At 37.9% G+C, this 21,842-nt stretch overlaps 1 protein-coding gene across 4 annotated transcripts in view; it reads left to right on the forward strand.

The window, feature by feature from the left end:
- ATAD2B (ATPase family AAA domain containing 2B) overlaps nt 1-21,842 on the forward strand; it is a 178,019-nt gene that overhangs the window by 57,870 nt on the left and 98,307 nt on the right. For all 4 annotated transcript variants that reach the window (XM_003827018.8, XM_008952375.7, XM_008952374.7 and 1 more), the window contains exons 9-13: nt 4-102; nt 1,816-1,927; nt 4,840-4,955; nt 6,213-6,387; nt 12,272-12,360. In XM_003827018.8, coding sequence (XP_003827066.1) covers nt 4-102; nt 1,816-1,927; nt 4,840-4,955; nt 6,213-6,387; nt 12,272-12,360 — 591 coding nt within the window. The remainder of the gene's footprint in view (nt 1-3; nt 103-1,815; nt 1,928-4,839; nt 4,956-6,212; nt 6,388-12,271; nt 12,361-21,842) is intronic.

The following is a 21,842-nucleotide window of genomic DNA, read 5'->3' on the forward strand; positions in this document are numbered from 1 at the left end:
TAGGAGAAAGAAGCATGCCATTCATAGTAGTGACACAACTTCTTCTGATGAGGAACGCTTTGAAAGAAGGAAATCAAAGAGCATGGCAAGAGCAAGAAATAGGTTAGTAAAATTTGTAATGTTATTTCCATGGTAGAAAAAAGGAAAAATAAGTTTTTTTTGAGTGATTTTCTTTGCTAACATTGATATTCAACACATATTTTAGACTAGATTAAGACATTGACTTGGTTTCTACTTAGCTTTTCTTTCAATAAAAATCTAACCTTTCCCCAAAATTATTTAGTCTGAAAGTACTTACGATAAAATAATTTGTGGAGAGGGAAAGTAAGGAGAGCTAAGGGAAACAGGCCAACCTATATGGCAGTGTCTGTCTTTTCCTCTGTACCTCCTTTCTAATCTAAATCCATTTAATGAGGTTGATTTTAGGTACTTATAATGATTACAGTATTATAGCAGTCAGATTAAGACATGGTTTCTAATAGAATTATCTCAGGAGACCTTAGATTTTTATTGGAAAAAATTACTTTGTTTTTGTTTCAGTTGAACAAGTGCCTCTGGTGATCTTTCCCTAACTAGGGTAACTAACTGATCACTGTTGGGCTCACTAAAACCTCAGAGAATTTTCAGTGGAGGAGTAAATAATTAAAGTGTCAAATTATTATTTATTGTAGAAATACCAAGTTTTCAGTTAGCAGGTCTTGGAAACAAGTTTGGATCAGTTAGATTGTGTACTAAAAAAGAATTTCTCATCTGAATGATGGAAAGAAAATGAGAAAAATCCGTTTAAATAAAAGCGTTTAATGCCTATTTAATCCGAACTATTCTGATAATCTACTTTGATAATATATTTTTATAAATTAGGATTCAGAAATATCAATGAAGTTACATTCATTATATATGCTAGACTTTTTTGAGGCTGTTAATGTCATTGGTATTTACCCAAGGTTAAAAGAGGAAGTTGACTATATTAATTTACAGAAATTAAATAATGTAGTATATTAAATAATGTGTTAAATAATGTAGTATAGAGATCTCTCTTAAGGTAGTTACACAAAAGATGAAGCTTAGTGTTCAAGATGTGATCTCTGGTTTTTTTTTGAAAAAAATGGAAAGACAATTTTTTCAGTCATATAACTGAGTAGACATATTCGTGTAATAGTTGATGATAGATTTAAATATTATAATAAAGGTTGGGCTGATGGCTTACGCCTGTAATCCCAGCATTTTGGGTGGCTGAGCCTAGGAATTTGAGACCAGCCTAGGCAACATAGTAAGACCTTGTCTGTATAAAAAATCAGCCAGGTGTAGTGTTGCCTGCCTGTAGTTCCAGCTATTTGGAAGGCTGAGGTGGGAGGATCACTTGAGCCCAGGAGGTTGAGGCTGTAGTGAGCTGTGATTGCACCACTGCATTCCATCCTGGGCAACAGAGTGAGATCTTGTCTCAATCAATCAATCAGTAGCTTAATTTTATTTTAATCCCATATATTATAGTACATATAGGTTTATTTTTATTTTATAGTTGTATAACATGGGATAATCAGGTATGTTAAGATGTTTTCCTAAAACGGAATAGATTGGGCTCTTCGGGCAAATAGATTAACGATCTTGTTTGCTTTATCTAGTGAGTAACTTAATTTTTGGCCATTGACAAGAATGTAAGAAAAGTAGAGTAAAAGTATGAAATCCTTTGATATTATTTTCTGGGTTATTAGAAAAAGGAGAAAGATGAAGACACATCAAAGAATGTAAACTTATTTTGACATTAAAAATGTGAAACTTTTAATGCAACTTTACTTGCACTTTTATAAATTTCAGATGTTTGCCTATGAACTTCAGAGCAGAGGACTTAGCTAGTGGTATTCTCCGAGAACGAGTGAAAGTGGGTGCAAGCTTGGCTGATGTTGATCCAATGAACATTGATAAATCAGTAAGTTTTGTAAATGTTTTTCTAGAAGTTTTCTTTTTTTTAAAAGTTTTTTTCTTGTTTCTAAAGCAGCACATAGTAGAACTAGAAAATTCGGATATGACAGTGTTAATGTTTCGATGTATATGTTTTGAAACCTAAGAACCCTAGCCACAAGTGGTGCTTAGTCAGATATTTTCATTTCAGTGTTACTGGAATATGTAACAGGTAGGAAATGAGGCTGAGAAGGTTATGAGGGGCAAGGCTTCATAAACCATGATGAACAATGGGCTATTGTTGAAATTGCCTAGTTTCATGATTTTGTATTTTGGGTAGCTCACTCTGGCTATGATATAGTTAATGAATTTGGGGGAAGCAAGGCTGGCATTAGGGAGACTGGATGTTGCTGTAGTCTAGTAATCTGGAGTAGTGGTCATGGTAGAAACTAGGATAACTTTGAAGAAGTAAATGGGTTTGAAAGAATTGAGGATTGAATTCAGAAATGACAGAATTTGGTGAATTAATTGCTTTTGGGGAACAAGGGAAAGGTACAACTTGAGAGTATTACCCAGGTTTCTAGCTTAGGTGACTAGGTAGATAATGGATGGTCTGGATGGAGAATGGCTTGATTCTCTGAGTAGGGAACATGAGAAGAGGAATAAATGTTTGAGGCAGGAAGATGATTTAATTAGTTGTATTTAACTAATACATGTTTAGGTATCCGAGGTATACTACAAGTGGAAGCACCTTGTAGGTAATGGGTTATTTAGGTTTGGCATTAAGGAGAAATACCTGGACTAGAAATTCAAATACGGGTCATCAATATAAAGAGCGGTGAGGTCACTTTGGAAAATAGATGATCGATCACACCTGGGGAAGATACATAGCACAAAAACAGGCACAAGACTCGGAGGACATGGTAGATTCTTTCTCATTGTTAGTAGTATCTTATTTTGGGGGATATTTTGGAATAAGGTTACTGCATAACCAAGAATTTATTTGATACATTTTTTCTTTTTTCCCAAAAATCTCTCTATACAACGTAATTTAAGTGATTTCCATAGAGAGATTTAAAATAAGTTATCAAATAGAATTGCATATATACTTGAAGATGAAATTTTAACTATCTCTAATCTGAAGTCATAGAGGAAAATGCTTATCTTACTTTATTAATGGGACCCTAAGAAAATATTAGAGTATTGCATATGAGCAGAATCCCATTTCTAATAGTGCACCTTCTCAGAAGACCTTACCTAATGATCTTTGCTTATTTGGCTTACCAGCACTTTACTCTTTTGAATCTAGTTAATTTCTTTTTTGTCTTTAAAAAATTTTTTTCTTCATTTTTATTTTCCTTTCATTTATTTTCATCTGTCCATTTACAGATGAATCTAGTAAACTTTAGATGTCTCTGCCAAAGTAGACTAAATTCTTTTTCTCTTTTTTTTGTGTTTGAGATGGAGTTTCGCTCTTGTTGCCCAGGCTGGAGTACAATGGCGCAATCTCAGCTTACCGCAACCTCCGCCTCCCGGGTTCAAGCGATTCTCCTGCCTCAGCCTCCCGAGTAGCTGGGATTACAAGCATGCACCACCACGCCCAGCTAATTTTGTATTTTTTTAGTAGAGACGGGATTTTTCCATGTTGGTCAAGCTGGTCTCGAACTCCTAAGCTCAGGTGATCCTCCCACCTCGGCCTCCCAAAATGTTAGGATTACAGGCGTGAGCCACCGTGCCAGGCCACTTATTTCTTTAAAATTTGATACCAAATACAAGAAAATTTAGCTTCTCTTAAAATGTTTCTGTTATTTAACTTGTTTTTATTTTTCTGTTAATAGTTTACTTTCACTTTTTCTATCATAGTAATACTTTCATTGTAAAACATTTTCAAGTACCATAACAGAATGAAGAAGCAGGGAAGAGGCAGTCACAGTTAACACTTTGGGTAAAATTTTCTTAAAGCATTTTTTGTCTGTACACTTTTTTTCTTACAAAGCCTTCTAGCTATTTAAACTATTATGGGTGGGAGGAACAATCTTTGCTGCTTCTTGTGATAGATCAGTGTTTCTAAAATAATTTTTTCATCATTGTCCCATAAAGAAAAAAAAAAGTAAATTTCTCTCTGACTAGAGAAATTAAATGTTAAAGAATAAGATTTTGTCAGGTAACATTGACCTTGGGAGGTCTGCAAACTATTGTAAATAGCTAAGATTTTTTCTTGCCCTACCCCTGAACCAATTTTTGCCCCTGTGAGGACAATATTGCCCCCTTCTGAGAATACATGTACAAAATAATTATATATTTTTAAAACCATTTAAACTTTTTTTTTTTTTTTGAGGTGGAGTTTCACTCTTGTTGCCCAGGCTGTAGTGCAATGGTGCGATCTCAGCTCACTGCAACCTCCGCCTCCCAGGATCAAGCTATTCTCCTGCCTCAGCCTCCCAAGTAGCTGGGATTACAGGCGTGTGCCACCATGCCCAGCTAATTTTTGTATTTTTAGTAGAGATGGTGTTTCACCATGTTGGTCAGGCTGGTCTCGAACTCCTGAGCTCAGGTGATCCGCCCTCCTTGGGCTCCCAAAGTGCTGGGATTACAAGTGTGAGCCACTGTGCCAGGCCCATTAAAACTTGGTATAATATAAAAATTATATGTGTTAGTATAATATAAAAATCTCCTATAGATACCTATTAAAGTTTTAGGTTGGGGATTAATCCTGGTTCTGAGTTACTAGATTAAATAATGGTAGCTTAATTTGCCTGAACTGAAATGTAAACTTGGATTTTATTGTTGGCCTTTTTTTTCTACACTTATTTGTAGTTATGTTTAAAAGCTTCTGCTAAAGGCATGTATTTCTGAATCGTAAGACTCTTTTATAAATTTTAAAAATTCTATAAAACATATAAAATTGTTTGATATCAAATTTTTCCCCTTCTTTCCAAGGTACGGTTTGATAGCATAGGTGGATTGAGCCATCATATTCATGCGCTAAAGGAAATGGTAGTATTCCCACTTTTATATCCAGAAATTTTTGAAAAGTTTAAAATTCAGCCTCCAAGGTAAGCAGTGTCATAGATGTTTATTATTGTTATTACTGTTACTTTCTCAAATGTTATTTAATTGAGTAAATTACTATAAATATAAATATTTGATATATATTTATTTGACGTGTCCTAGCAATGACAGTTAGAAATGAAATGTTATTGTTTAGGGTCCAGAGGCCATGGAACTAAGTATGTTCTTGAAGTTTACATCTCAGGATTTAAGTCAGGCACTTGATAAGATTCTTTCTGTGGGCCCTAAATACACAACCAGATTGCCCAGATGGGTTTTTCTGAATTTGGCTCCCAGTGCATCGAGTTTGATGCTATATGTTATTTACTCTTGGAAGCACAGTTTTATTGATGTGTTTCTTTGACTTGATGATGGAGTATTTTTGAAATAGAGTGAGCTTGATAATTTATTTGTAGGAACAGATTGTGCCTGATCATGAGGTGGATAGCTGGGGAACTATTGGAAAAGGCAGATAAATTATGTTAAAGAAGATTGGGCAGAATAGAATGTTCTGGCTGGGCACGGTGACTCAAGTCTGTAATCCCAGTACTTCGGGATCCCGAGGTGGGTGGATCACCTGAGGTCAGGAATTCGAGACCAGCTTGGCCAACATGGTGAAACCTCGTCTCTACTGAAAATACAAAAATTAGCTAGGGGTGGTGTCGTGCCTCTGTAATCCCAGCTACTCGGGAGGCTGAGGCATGAGAATCAGTTGAACCCAGGAAGCGGAGGTTGTAGTGAGCCGAGATTGCGCCTGGGTGACAGTGAGATTCCGTCTCAGAAAAAAAAAAAAAGAATATTCAGAAGATACACTTATAGGCTGTTAGATTTAAACTGATAAATGTCTGTTTTCTTTAAGGAGGCACTTTTTATTCAGATTTTGTTCTAATTTATTTTTCATGTTTTTAAGGATATGGAAAATCTTATTAAAGAGTCATTTGAATCTATCTATCATTCCTTTTGAGTATTTCTACATTATTTATTCTAAAGATGTGAAATTTCTGGGTCATTGGGAAACACATTTAAAATTTCTATATATCTTGCCAAATTACTCTGTACTTTATTTCTTGTCTGCCAAAGCTTGGTGATTTAAGGACTTAGCAAAGTAAAACTTTTGTCTATATCCTGGAAAAAGCTTTATCAGTGTCTAATAATTATACTTCAATACAAAATTATATGGAAGGGAGGGACATTTTTTAAAATTGGTTATCAGCAGTGACGATAATATAATTTACACTTCTTGATTTTTTTTATTCTTCTAGGGGCTGTTTGTTTTATGGCCCTCCTGGCACAGGTAAAACCTTGGTTGCCAGAGCATTAGCTAATGAATGCAGCCAAGGAGACAAAAAAGTGGCTTTTTTTATGCGAAAAGGAGCAGATTGTTTGAGCAAGTGGGTTGGTGAATCTGAAAGGCAACTTAGGCTTCTTTTTGATCAGGTAAGAGAAATCATCTAATTCAAGAGTCTTTTCTGTTCTCTTCTGTTCTTTTCTTTCTTTGTTTTTTTGAGACAGGGCCTCTCTCTGTTACCCAGGCTGGAGTGAGTGCAATAGCGTGATCTCGTCTCACTACAGTCTTGACATCCAGGGCTCTAGCAATTCTCCTGCATCAGTCCTTGCCCCAGTAGCCTGAACTACAGGTGTGCATCACCACGCCTGGCTGATTTTTGTATTTTTTATAGAGGTGGGATTTCACCATGTTGGCCAGCTGGTCTCGAACTCCTGGGCTCAAGCAATCTGCCTGCTGAGAATATTTTCTTTAGAATATTTAATACATTTAATCTGCAAATACAAACTGTTTATGAGGAAGCATATTTTCCATCCAATATGTTATATTCAGGATTAGTAATCTGTGATTTTATGCCTTAGAGGTATTTAATGGCAGTTTCACTAGTACTTTTGAATATTTATGATGGCTCATAAAACATTTATTGAGGTGGCTGCGAGGTATATAATACCATGTTAGGTGCTTTAGACAACACAGGATATAACATATATATTGCTAGATTATAATCCATTGGGGAACTACAACAGGCATAAAAACTTAAGTATCTGTGCAAGAAATCTCACAAAGTAGTGTGTTATTTTCATGAGCTGTAAATACGGTACTAGAAGAATTCAGACATGAGTGAATGCTTTTAAAAGGCAGAGCAGGGTGAATAAATATCATGTGGACTATGTCTACTATTTATTTGTAACAAAAACTTTAAAGATATTATTTCCTATACGTTTTAAGAATTATTCCAGCTGGGCACAGTGGCTGACGCCTGTAATCCCGATATTTTAAGAGGCCAAGGCAGATGGATTGCATGAGCCCCGGCGTTCAAGGCTGCAGTGAGTGCTTATGACACCACTGTACTACAGTCTGGGCAATAAAGTGAGACTCTGTCTCTCAAAAAAAAAAAAAAAAAAAAAAACCAGTCCAAATATAAATTCACTTTTGATTGTTTGAGTTAGTGAAGGATGCTGTTCATATTTGGCAATGCAGCATATATTTGATTATGTCTGAGGAAATTCATGTGAAATAAAAAATAACGTCAAGCTTTGAGCACCCATTACTGAGATGGTGTGTATGAAAGTCCTTTGTAATTGGTAAAGTACTTCACAATTTTTTTTTTTTTTTTGAAAGGGTCACGCTCTGTCACCCAGGCTGGAGTGCAGTGATGTGATTATAGTTCACTGCAACCTCAAACTCCTGGGCTCAAGTGATCTTCCGGCCTTGGCCTCTCTAGGTAGAACTACAGGTGTGCACTACCACACTTGCCTAATTTTCAACTTTTTGGAAAGACAGGGTCTCAAGGTGTTGCCTAGGCTGGTCTTGAAGTCCTGGCCTTCAGCTATCCTCCCGCCTTGGCCTCCCAGAGTGTTGGGATTATAGGCATGATCCTCTGTGTCTGGCCCAGTACTATTTTAAAATTATTAATAGTATCAAAAACTGCTAGGTAATGGATTTAGAAAAAGGAGTAGGTAAGATTTTTACCTTGAACGTGTCCAGTGTCTAATGGCGAGTCAAACATGCAGTCTGAATGCTTCAAGAGAATTCATTAATAATCAAACAATAAAAATATAAACATTTATAGATGAAGGAAGAATTGGCTTGGCAATGCTGGCATATTATTCAATGATTTAATTAAAAAATTTTAAAGTTATACTTTTGTAGCCATTTCATACTGGGGCTAGGGATGCCTCTTAGTTTTATTTAAAACCATAGCATAAATCATGCTACTCCTTTTGTCTAAATTTATTTTATTTCTGTTTCATAGTTTTCTTGGTGGGAGGAATAGTTGAAATGTTTGCTGTATTTTTTAAGAAAATTGCTGGTAATCCTGATTTTTTTTTTTTTTGAATGAAAGATTCTGCATTCCTAAGTTAAGGATATGGTCTATGCACTAAATGAAATGAAGGCACTACAGTGTATTGGCTAAGATAGTGCCCTTCTATGTCAGAAAAATGTTTGTATCTATCTTTACCATTGAATATAACATTAAGTAAATCAAAACATTTAATCTTTAGTAGCCTTTTTTGTGCAATGGTAGAAAGAATACCTATCTTACTAGACTGTTATGAGATTTCACTGAGAAGACACAAAATATTTATCACAGTGACTGGCACGTAATATGCCCTACCTCCTTTTTGCAATACTGTGAGGGTGTAGTTATAAAAAAAAAAAAAAAAAAGGAAAAAAACAACAACAACAGTTGTTTGTTTCATGTATATAAAAATAGTGATCAACACTCCCAAAGCACTGGGATTACAGGTGTGAGCCACTGCACTGGGCCATAATTCCAGTTCTTTTAACTTTTTTTTCCCCAAAACCCCTATCTTGTGGTTGAATTATTTATTTATTTATTTTTTTGATATGGAGTTTCGCTTTTGTCGCCCGGGCTGGAGTGCAATGGCGTGATCTTGGCTCACTGCAACCTCCACCTCCTGGGTTCAGGTGATTCTCCTGCCTTAGTCTCCCAAGTAGCTGGGATTATGGGCACCTGCCACCACGCCCAGCTAATTTTTGTATTTTTAGTACAGACAGGGTTTCACCATGTTGGCCAGGCTAGTCTGGAACTCCTGACCTCAGGTGATCCACCTGCCTTGGCTTCCCAAAGTGCTGGGATTACAGGCGTGAGCTACCATGCTCAGCCTGAATTGTCTTTCATTTCAAATTATTAGGAAACATTAAAGTTTAGTGCATATCACTCAGGAGAAATGGAAAATTCATCTCTCTTCCTTAGTAAACTGACCTTCCTGTGAACTGAGAGTTTCCTTTAATTTTGAAACATAAGCTACATAAATTTGAGTAAATTATATGATAAGAACTTCTCATTTGTTATCTAATATTCATTCATCTTAAATCAAATTCTTTCTAGATCTAATACTTAAGTGAGAAAAATGACACTGCAAATGTACCAGATGAAAACATGGAAGAATTTTGTTTATGATCTCAGAGTAGGGAGGTCTAACTATGTAAGGAAAGATCTAGCACATAAAAGAAATTTTAAGATTCTGCATGGCAACAAAATACATATTTTTGTTTTGTGCTGTTAGAACAGAAGATCACAGACTGTGTAATTTAGAATGAACAGAAATTTACTGACTCATAGTTCTGGAGACGAGGGAGTCCAAAATCAAGGCATCTGGTCAGTGCCTTCTTGCTGTGTCATAACATGACAGAAGACAGCATCCATAGCAGAAGGGCAAAGAGAGAGAGAGAGAATGCACAAGATGGGGGCGAACCCACTATCACAATAATAAATCTATTCCTTAGATGTCAGCCACATTAGTCTATTTATGAGGGTGGAGGCCTCAAGACCTACACACTTTTTAAAGGTCCCACCTCCCAATACCTGTCACAATGACAATTAAATTTCTTTTTTTTTTTTTGAGGCTGAGTCTCGCTCTGTCACCCAGGCTGGAGTGCAGTGGCACAATCTCGGCTCACAGCAACTTCTGTCTCCCGGGTTCAAGCGATTCTCATGCCTCAGCCTCCCGAGTAGCTGGGATTACAGGCGCCCCCCCGCCACGCGTGGCTAATTTTTGTGTTTTTAGTAGAGACGGCGTTTCACCATGTTGACCAGGCTGGTCTCAAACTTCTGACCTCAAGAGATCCGCCTGTCTCGACCTCCCAAAGTGCTGGGATTACAGGCATGAGTCACCAAGCCCGGCCGGCAATTAAATTTCAACATGAGTTTTGGAGGGGACAAACTCAAACCATAGCAATACTAATTCAAAAGATAAATGATACTCTTTGCAGAAAAATATTTGCATTTCCTATTACAGACAGAGCATTCACCTTTAAAATAAATAAATAAGCCTGGGCAACATGGTGAAACCCTGCCTCTATAAAAATACAAAAATTAGCCAAGTGTGTTGGCATGGACCTGTAGTCCTAGCTACTTAGGTGGCTGAGGCGGGAGAATTGATTGAGCTGGTGGGTGGAGGCTGAGGTGAGCTGTGATTATGTCACTGCACTCCAGCCTGGGTGAGAGAGTGAGACCTTGTCTCAAAAATTCAAAATAAATAAATAAATAAATAAATAAATAAGTAGCTTCTAGAACTCACTAAGCAAAAGACTAGTGATCTTGTGAAGTAATGGGCAGCATAGGAAAAGCAATATAAATGACTTTTATGGATATATAATGTATTCATCTTATAAATAAGAATTGAAAATAAAATGAGATAACATTCTTTATCCTAAAAAATTAGCAAAGGTCAATAAGTTTGATAATACATTGCTGGTGAGCACCCTTAAATATTGCTGGTTAGAGGGTAAAATGATACTTCAGTGGATGGCAATTTGCAAATATCTAACTAGATTAGAAATGACACATGCCTTTGAGCCAGTAGTTCTACTTTTAGGATTTATTATATTAATATGTTTATACTCATATGAAATGATAAATACAGTTACTTATTTACTATTATTTGTTACAATATTGTTGCCAATAGGAAAATACTGAAAACAGCCTAAGTATCCATAAGAAGGGGACAGGTTTAACTGTGGCACATCCATATGGTGGGACATCATATAGCTGTTGAAAACGAATGAGGCAGGCTGGACACAGTATCTCAGACCTGTAATCCCAGCACATTGGCAGGCCGAGGTGGAAGGGTCACTTGAGCCCAAGAGTTTGAGACCATCCCGGGCAACATAGTGAGAACTCATCTCTCCAAATACTTAAAAATTAGCTGGGCGTGTTGGTCCCTGCCTGTAGTCCCAGGTACTCTGGAGGCTGAAGCAAGAGGATTGTTTGCATTTGAGGTTGTAGTGAGCTGTGATCATGCCACTGCACTCAAGCCTGAGTGACAGAGTAAGACCCTGTCTGAAGAAAAAAAAAAAAAAAAAAGAATGAGACAGGTCTTAAGTATACGGAAATTACTTAACAACATACATTGTTATATAAAAAGAATGTGTAGGCTGAGTGCGGTGGCTCACGCCTGTAATCCCAGCACTTTGGGAGGCCGAGGTGGGTGGATTACCTGAGGTGAGGAGCGTGAGAACAGCCTGGCCAACATGATGAAACCCCATCTCTACTAAAAATACAAAAATTAGCCAGGTATGGTGGCACATGCCTGTAATCCCAGCTACTCGGGAGGCTGAGGCAGGAGAATCACTTGAACCCGGGAGGCGGAGGTTGCAGTGAACCAAGATTGCACCACTGTACTCCAGCCTGGGTGACAGAGCAAGACTCTGTCTCAAAAAACAAATAAATAAATAAATAAAACCTAAAACAAATAAATAAAAAGAATGTGTGTGGTGTGCTATCATGCGTGTTTAAAAAATACTCTTTGGTGGCCGGGTGTGGTGGCTCACACCTGTAATCCCAGCACTTTGGGAGGTCGAGGCGGGCAGATCACGAGGTCAGGAGATTGAGACCATCCTGACTAACATGGTGAAACCCTGTCTCTACTAAAAAATACAACAAAATTAGCCGGGCGTGGTGGTGTGCGCCTGTAGTCCCAGCTACTCAGGAGGCTGAGGCAGGAGAATGGTGTGAATCCGGGAGACGGAGCTTGTAGTGAGCCGAGATCGTGCCACTGCACTTCAGCCTGGGTGACAGAGCGAGACTCCATCTCAAAAAAAAAAAAAAACATACACTTTGGTTTGTGTATAAGTATGTATGGAAGAATAAACAAACTGAAAACAGTAGTTGCTTACTGGAGGAGACATGGTTGTTGGAAACTGGGTGGTAAGATTTCCTCGTTGCTATATACTCCTTCATACCTGCTGCATGTTGTACCATTTGCTTTTATTACCTATTAAGAAAATATAATAAATTTTAAAAATGAAAACAAATACAATAAATATTATTTGTTTTCTTCTTACTAGGCATATTTGATGAGACCTTCTATAATATTTTTTGATGAAATAGATGGATTAGCTCCAGTTCGCTCTAGCAGACAAGATCAGATCCACAGGTAATTCTTCCTTATCTGATTATCTTGATTTCTTTTTTACGCATTGACTTGGTAGTTAGCCTTAGCCCTTAGCTAAGTGCTATGAGGCTTACAAAGAAATTTAAAACAATCTGTGTCTGTGAGGACTACTTCTTTCTCTTAGTACAGGGGTCAGCACACCACAGCCTGTGAGCCAAATCCAGGCCTCTGTGTGTTTTTGTAAATGAAGTTATATTGGAATACAACCATGTTCATTCCTTAAGCATTGCATGTGGTTTCTTATGTGCTACAATAGTAGAGTTGAGCAGCTGTGATAGAGAGACCGAATGCGTTGCAAAGTTTAAAACATTTACTATGTGGGCTTTTAATTTTTTTTTTTTTTTAATTTATTTTAGAGACGAGTTCTTGCTCTCTTGCCTAGACTGGTTTTCAACTCCTGGCCTCAAACCATCCTCCCCAGTCAGCCTCCCAAAGTGCCGAGATTACAGGCGTGAGCCACTGTGTCCAGCCTATCTGACCTTTTACAGAAAAAGTTTTCTCATCCTAATTTAGCATAATTTTTTGGTTTTTTTTTTAGAGTCAGAGTCTCACCCTGTCACCCAGGCTGGAGTGCAGTGGCGTAATCGCGGCTCACTGCAACCTCCACCTCCTGGGTTCAAGTGATTCTTATGCCTCAGCCTCCCAAGTAGCTGGGATTACAGGCATGTGCTGCCATGCCTGGCTAATTTTGTATTTTTAGTAGAGATGGGGTTTTGCCATATTGGCCAGGCTGGTCTTGAACTCCTGGCCTCAAGTGATCTGCCTGCCTCCGCCTCCCAAAGTGCTGGGATTATAGGTGTGAGCTACTGTGTCTGGCCTCGATGTCATGTATGCTAATATTTTATTCTTTTTCACTCCCCAGGAGTATTCCTTAATGTATATGTGTGTGTGTATACTACTATTTATTTTTCAATCTACCATCTGATGGGAGATTTGTTTTGCTTCTATTTTTAGCTATTATGATAATGCTCAACCTGCTACAGGTTGAGCATCCCAAATCCAAAAATCTGAAATCTGAAATGTTCCAACATTTGAAACTGTTTGAATTTTCACATGACACTCAAAGGAAATGCTCATCAAAGCTTTTTCAGTTTTGGATTTTGGGATTCAGGAAGCTCCACTGGTAAATATAATGCAAATATTCCCAAATCTGAAAAATATCCCAAGTTTAAAATAATTCTGGTCTGAAGCTTTTTTTTTTTTTTTTTTTTTTTTTTTTTGAGATGGAGTCTCACTCTGTTGCCCAGGCTGGAGTGCAGTGGCGGGATCTTGGCTCACTGCAACCTCTGCCTCCCGGGTTCAAGCAGTTCTCCTGCCTCAGCCTCCCAAGTAGCTGGGATTACAGGCATGTGCCACCACGCCTGGCTATTTTTTTTTGTATTTTTAGTAGAGACTGGGTTTCACCATATTGGCCAGGCTGGTCACGAACTCCTGACATTGTGATCCACCCGCCTCAGGCTCCCAAGGTGCTGGAATTACAGGCATAAGCCACCATGCCCGGCCGGTCCAAAGCATTTTTAAGAGACTGGATCTCATTCTCTTACCTAGGCTGGAGTGCAATGGTGTGATCATAGCTCACTGTAACCTCAAACTTCTAGGCCCAAGTGATCCTACTGCCTCAGCCTCCTGAGTAGCTAGAACTACAGGCATGCAGTACCCCACCTGGCTAGTTTTTGTATTTGTTGTAGAGACGGAGTCTCGCTACGTTTCCCTGGTTGGTTTCTGACACCTAGTCTCAAGCGAGCCCTCCATCTTGGCCTCTCAAAGCGTCTCTACAAGTTTTTGTGTGGACATGTTTTCTTTTCTGTTGGGTAAATCCCTGAGAGAGGAATTTCTGGAGCCTATGGTAAATGTGTGTTTAAGTTTCTAAGGTAACACTGTACTGTTTTCCAAAGTGGTTTTACCATTTTTGTTTTCCTATAACGTATGATAATTTGAGTTGTTCCTCATCCTTGCCAACAATTGGTGGTGTTAACTGTCTTTAACTTTAGCCATCCTAGTGGGTGTACAGTAATGGATTTAATTTGCATTAATAGTAATACAAATAATATTAAGCTTTAATATTAATTCAATAATATTGGGCATCTTTGTGTTTATTGCCCGTTTATATATTTTCATTTGTGAAATGTCTGTAAATCGTTTGCGCCATTTTTTAAAACTAGAAATTAGATTGTGTGTCTTGTTGTGTTGTAGTCCTTGTATTTTTTTTTTTTTTTTGAGACAGAGTCTTGCTCTGTTGCCCTGTTGGAGCGCAGTGGTGCGATCTCAGCTCACTGCAACCTCCACACCCCACATTGAAGCAATTCTCCTGGCTCAGCCTCTCGAGTAGCTGGGATTACAGGTGTGCGCCACCATGCCTGGCTAATTTTGTATTTTTAGTAGAGACAGGGTTTTGCCATGTTGGCCAGACTGGTCTCGAACTCTTGACCTCAAGTGATCTGCCTGCCGTGGCCTCCCAAAGTGCTGGGATTACAGGCATGAGACAATACCCCTGGCCCAGTCTTTGTTTTGAAATTTTTTTCCAGTGTTCTGGCTTGTATCTTTGTTTGCTTAGTTAGGACTTTTGAAGAGTCAGGATTTGAATTTTGATAAAGCCACCATATGGATTTAAAAAATGTATCTGTGCCTTTTGTGTTCTGCTTGAGAAAAATTGCCTAAATAAGTGTGGCAATAATTTTCTTGGATGTTTTCTTTGAAAATATTAATAGCGTTAGCTTTTTTTTTTTTTTTGAGACGAAGTCTCGCTCTTGTGCCCCAGGCTGGAGTGCAATGGCACGATCTTGGCTCACTGCAACCGCCGCCTCCCAGGTTCAAGCGATTCTCCTGCCTTGGCCCCCCGAGTAGCTGGGATTACAGGTGCCTGCCACCACGCCTGGCTAATTTTTGTATTTTTAGTAGAGATGGGGTTTCACCATATTGGCCAGGCTGGTCTAGAACTCCTGACCTCAGGTGATCCACCCACCTCGGCCTCCCAAAGCGTTGGGCTTACAGGCATGAGCCACTGTTCCCAGCCAGTATTAGCTCTTAATATTTAAGTCAATGATTCATTTTAAGTTAATGTTTGTGTATCAGTAAGAGGTGAGGGTTTAAGTTAATTTTTGTAGATAGTTTAAGGTATGGACTGAAGTTTATTTTTTTAATACAGGTATTCTTTTTTTTTCTTTGAGACGGAGTGTCACTCTGTTGCCCAGGCTGGAGTGCAGTCGCGCGATCTCAGCTCACTGTAGCCTCCACCTCCCGGGTTCAAGTGATTCTTGTGCCTCAGCCCCCTGAGTAGCTGGGATTACAGGTGTGTGCTACCATGCCTGGCGAATTTTTGTATTTTTAGTAGAGATATGTTTCACCATGTTGGCCAGGCTGGTCTCGAACTTCTGACCTCAGGTGATTCTCCTGCCTCGGCCTCCCAAAGTGCTGGTATTACAGGCATGAGCCACCATGCCCAGCCTATTTTTTTATACAGATACTCATTTGTTCCAGAACCATATATTGAAGAGTTTACTTTGTTAAATTTCTTGGCACGTCTTTGACAAAAATTGACCATATAAATGTGTGTCTATTCCTAGATTTGTTAGTTGATTCCATTGATCTACAGGTCTATCCTTATACCACTGTCTTGATTAATGTTCGTTTTAGTATAAGTCCTCCAAATTTGTTCTTTTTCAGAATTGTTGTAGTCATCTATTATCTTTCCATTTACATTTCTAAAGCCTCTTGTCAGTTTCTTTAGAAAAGACTGTTGGGATTTATTTGGGATTGCATTTAATCCTTCGATCTATTTGGGAAGAATTGCATCCTTATTCGTCTTTCAGTCTATGAACATGGTAATTCTGTTCATTTATTTAGGTATTCTTTAATTTCCTTTTCCTGTGTCTTACGGTTTTTAGCATAAGGATCTTAGGCATCTTTTGTTTAATGCATCCCTAAATACTTTATTGTTCATTTAATGTGAATGGAGTTTTAAAAGAAAATTTATTTTCTAATTGCTTACTGCTGGTTTATAAAAATACAACTGAGTTTATAGACTTTGTATCCACAACCTTGCTAAATTCATTTGTTAGTTCTATTAGCTATTTTGTGGTTTCCTTACGGTTTTATACATATACCTTATCTGCAAATAAAGGTACTTCTACTTCTTCCTTTCCAATCTATGTCTTTTATTTCTTTTTCTTATTTCTTTGGCTAGAATTCAGTTAAATAGTAATGGTGATAATGGAAATCACTGCCTGTTTCCTTCATTGGCTGTAAAACATTGAGACTTTAACCATTGAATGTGATTTTAACTAAGTTTTTCATAGGTGCCCTTTATTACATTGAGGGATTTCCACTATATTCCTAGTTTGCTGTGAGAGTTTATTTTACTGGGATAGAGTACCGAACTTTGTAACATATTTTTTTTTCTGTCTCTTTTGAATTGATCATATGGCTTTTCTCCTGTATTCTATTAAGGTAGAGCATTATTTTGATTGAATTTTAGATTTTTTTTTTTTTTTGGAGATGGAGTCTCGCTCTGTCGCCCATGCTGGAGTGCAATGGCGTGATCTCGGCTCACTGCAACCTCCACCTCCTGGGTTCAAGTGATTCTCTTGCCTCAGCCTCCCGAGTACCTGGCATTACAGGTGTCTGCCACCGTGCCTGGCTAATTTTTGTGTTTTTAGTAGAGACAGGGTTTCACCATGTTGGTCAGGCTTGTCTTGAACTCCTGACCTCAGGTGATCCACCTGCCTCGGCCTCCCAAAGGGCTGGGATTACAAGTGTGAGCCACTGCGCCTGGCCTGAATTTTAGATAGTAAACTAACTTTGCATTCTTAGAATAAACCTCACTTGCTCATAATATATTGTCTTTCTTAAAAAATTATTGGATTCAACTTGCTAATATAAAAAGTATTTTATTATCTGTATTAATGAGATTTTGATCTGTAATTACTCTTAAAATATCTGCATCTGGTTTTGGAATCAGGTAATTTTGATGTGTATTAGATGAGATATACACTGGGTGTGATGGTGCATGCCTGTAATCCCAACACTTTGAGAGGCTGAGGCAGCAGGATCTCTTGAGTCTAGGAGTGCAAGAGCAGCCTGGGCAACATAGTGAGACCCTGTCTCTTAAAAAAAAAAGATGAGATGGCATTCCCTCTTTCTCTATTTTCTGAAAGTGTTTGTGTAAGTTTGATGTTATTCATTTCTTAAGTGTTTGAGAGAATTCACCAGTGAAAATACCTGGGCCTGGAGTTTTGTTTATGGAAAGGTTTTTGATTACAAGTTAAATTTCTTCAGTTGATACAGGGCTGTTCAAGTTTTCTATTTATTCTTAGGTCAGTTTTGTTAGTTTGGTAGTTTATCTTTAAAGGAATTTGTTCATTTCACCTAAGTCAAGAAATTTACATACATTTTTTCTTACTATTCTGTTATCTCCTTAATGCCTAAATAGTCTGCGGTAATATTCTTTTCATTCCCGATGGTGATAACCTGTGTTTTCTCTTTTTTTTTTTCTTGATTACTCCGGCTAGAGGATTATCAATTTTATTGGTCCTTTCTCCCCCAAAGAGACAACTTCTGTTTTCATAGATTTTCTACTATTATTTTTGTTTCCAATTTTATACTACCTTTTTTCTTATATTTTTAAAAATTAGTAGACTGAGGGGGATTTGTAGGCAGAGTATAAAAGATTTTTTAGGGCAGTGAAAATAGTCTGTGTTATACTGTAAGAGTGGATCCACGTCATGATATGTTTGTCCAAACCCATAGAATGTATATCATCAAGTGTGAACCTTAATGTAAACTGTGGACTTTGTAGATTGTGATGTGTCATTGTAGGTTCATCAGTTGAAATAAGTGCACCACTCTGTTGGGGCATGGGTATACGTATGAAGGGGCAGGCGGGGGACGTATGAAAGTCTCTGTATTTCCTTCTCAATTTGGCTGTTAACCTAAAACTGCCCTAACAAATGGTCTTAAAAATAGACTATTCATGACTGGGCACAGTGGCTCACACTTGTAGTCCCAGCACTTTGGGAGACCAAGGACAGTGGATCTCTTGAGCTCAGCAGTTTGAGACCAGCCTGGGCAATGTGGCAAAACCGTGTGTCTACTAAAAGTACAAAAATTAGTTGGGTGTGGTGTGCCTCTGGTCCTAGCTACTTGGGAGGCTGACGTGAGAGGATCACTTGAGCCTGGGGAGGTCAAGGCTGCAGTGAGCCACAATCGTGCCACCGAACTACAGCCTAGGTGAGAGAGTGAGGCCCTGTCTCAGAAAACAAAAAATCTCTATAAAACTGGGTAGCTTAGAAATAGCAGAACATTATTTGTCATATTTCTGGAGGCTGGGATGTCCAAGATCAGGGTGCCAGCAGATTTAGTGTCTGGTGAGGACCTGCTTTCTGGTTCTGATGACTTCTCTTGTGTCCTTAAATGGTAGAAAAGACCAGCTAGCTTTTTCAGGTCTCTTTTATGAAGGCAGGAATCCTCTTTATGAGGGTTTTGCCCTTGTGTCCTAATTACCTCCCAAAGGTTCCACCTCTTAACACTCTTAACACCTTAGCTCTTAACTCTTAATACCTCTTAACAACATTACATTGGTGATTAGGTTTCAATGTGTGAATTTTAGGGGAATAGAAACATTCCATTCATAGCAGGCAGTTTTAGGGTTTCAACAAATGTGTAATGACACGTATCTGCTCTTACAGTATCATACAGAATATTTTCACTTCCCCCAAATCGTCTATTCATTCATCCCCCCTTCTCTTCTGCCCTGCAGAGCCATCCCTATCTCCCCAGCAACCACTGATCTTTTTACTATCTCCATAATTTTGCCTTTTCCAGAATGTCATATAGTTGGACTCAAACAGTATGTAGTTTTTTCAGATTGGCTTCTTTTATATAGCAGTATGTATTTCAGGTCTCCCAAGTCTTTTCTGTTTGTTTTTAATTTAACTCCCTTTTTCAGATTAAGATGGAAGCTTAGAAATTGATTGAAACTTTTCTTTTTTTCTAATATAGGCATTGACACCTGTAAATTTCCCTCTAAGCAATGCTTTAGCTACATCCCACAGTTTTTGACATGTATTCACTGTCATTCAGTTCAAAATAATTTCCAATTCCTCTTGTCATTTTTTCTTTGACACAGTCATTGTGTATTTAATTTAGATGTGTATTTAATTTACAAATAGCTGTGGTTATTTTTCCTGATTATTTTATTGTTATTTACTTCTAATTTAGTTTTATTGTGATCTAGAGATCGTAACTCTTAAAGTCATTTTTTTTTTTTTTTTGAGACGGAGTCTTGCTCTGTTGCCCACTCCAGCAGTGGCGCGATCTCAGCTCACTGCAAGCTCCGCCTCTCGGGTTCAGGCCATTCTCCTGCCTCAGCCTCCTGAGTAGCTGGGACTACAGAGGCATGCCACCACACCCAGCTAATTTTTTTTGTATTAAAGTCATTTTTAAATTTATTGCATTCTCCTTTATGTCCCAGTGTATCCTGTGAATTTGCATTCTGCCATTTATGGTATAGTGTTCTATAAATATAAAATAAGACAAGGCATTAATAGTGTTATGCAGACTCTTTTGTGGGGTTTTATTTTTTTGAGACGGAGTCTCACTCTGTCGCCCAGGCTGGAGTGCAGTGGCTCTGTCTGGCTTACTGCAACCTCTGCCTCCAAGGTTCAAGTGATTCTTCTGCCTCAGCCTCCTGAGTAGCTGGGATTACAGGCGTGTACCACCATGCCCAGCTAATTTTTGTATTTTTGTAGAGATGGGGTTTCACCATGTTGGCTAGGCTGGTCTTGAACTCCTGACTTCAAGTGATCTGCCTGCCTCGACAGGCAGTGCTGGGATTACAGGCGTGAGCCACTGTGTCTGGCCTCTTTTGTTTTCTTATAGATGTTTAGGTCTAATTCTATTGATTGCAGAGACAAATATGTTAAAATGTCCAGCTATAATGAATTCTTTGTCCCTTTAATTCTGCCAGTTTTTGTCTCACATATTTTGAAATTTTATATTAGTTTCATACACATTTATTGCATCTTTATGTTGATGTTGCTTTCTTATATTATGAAATGTCCATGTTTATCTCGTAATACACTTAATTTTGAAATTTATTTTTATCAGATAATAATTCACCTATTCTAGACTTCATGCTGTTTGTGTGGTATATTTTTTGCCATTAACTTGCTTTCAACCTGTGTTGTTCATAGACTATATAAAGTTGGGTCTTATTTTCTTAATTGCATTGTCTCTTAATTTTAATTTGACTGTTTAGTCAATGTTGAATGTAATTATTGATATATTTGAATTGGGGATCATTTCATTTCCATTTTCTATTTGTGTCTGCTGTTTTCTTTTTCTGTTTCTTTTTTGCCTTTTTAAAAAACACTTTGAAACTTTGAAAGTTTTTTTTTAGAGTCTCAATTTTGCTATTGAGTTTTAAAAAGAGCTTTATTGAGGTATAATATATATACTATATGTATGTACACAATATTGACATTGATAAAGAGTAAAACTTGGAAGGTTTTAATATACATATATACTTGTGAAGCCATAACTACAGTCAAGACAATGAAAATACCATTTCCTTCAAAATGGACACTTATACATTTAGTGTGATTATTGATATGGTTAGGTTTAAATTTATCATCTAGATGATTTTCTCTTAGCCTGTTTCTTGTTTTCCCTTTTCCTATTGTTCCACCTTCATTTGGATTAGTTGAATATTTTTTATGATTCCAGTTTGTTTCCATTGCTGGCTTATTAGCCATTACTGTTTATTATTTTCATAGTAACTTTAGGGTTTATGGTATATGTCTTTAACTTGTAACCATCTACCTTCAATTGATGATAGGCCATTTCACATATAATATGGGAACCTTGAAATAGTATACTTGCATTTTTCTTCTCCTGAGGTTTGTGCTATTGTCATACATTTTTTATTTTTTGAGACAGAGTCTCACTCTGTCACCCAGGCTGGAGTGCAGTGGCGCAGTCTCGGCTCACTGCAACCTCTGCCTCCCGGGTTCAAGCAGTTCTCCTGCCTGAGCCTCCTGCGTAGCTGGAATTGCAGGTGCACGCCACCATGCCTGGCTAATTTTTGTGTTTTTAGTAGAGACACGGTCTCGAGCTCCTGACCGCAAGTGATCCGCCTGCCTTGGCCTACCAAAGTGCGGGGATTATAGGTGTGAGCCATTGTGCCTGGCCTTGTACATTTTATTTTTAAAACTTTAAAAACTTTTGAAGAAATGTAAATAAAAATATCTTAAATATTTTTTATATTTACCATTTCTGGTGCTCTCTATCCTTTTGTAGATGTTCATATTTCCAGTTAGTATCAGTTTGTTTATGCATACGTTTCTTACAGTGTGGGCCTGCGAGTGACAAGTTCTTTTGGCTTTTCCATATCTGAAAACACTTTTTTTTTTTTTTGGGATGAAGTCTCACTCTGTTGCCCAGGTCAGAGTGCAGTGGTGCGATCTTGG

This window comes from Pan paniscus, chromosome 12 (assembly GCF_029289425.2).
Source record: "Pan paniscus chromosome 12, NHGRI_mPanPan1-v2.0_pri, whole genome shotgun sequence".
Classification (NCBI taxonomy): Eukaryota; Metazoa; Chordata; class Mammalia; order Primates; family Hominidae; genus Pan; species Pan paniscus.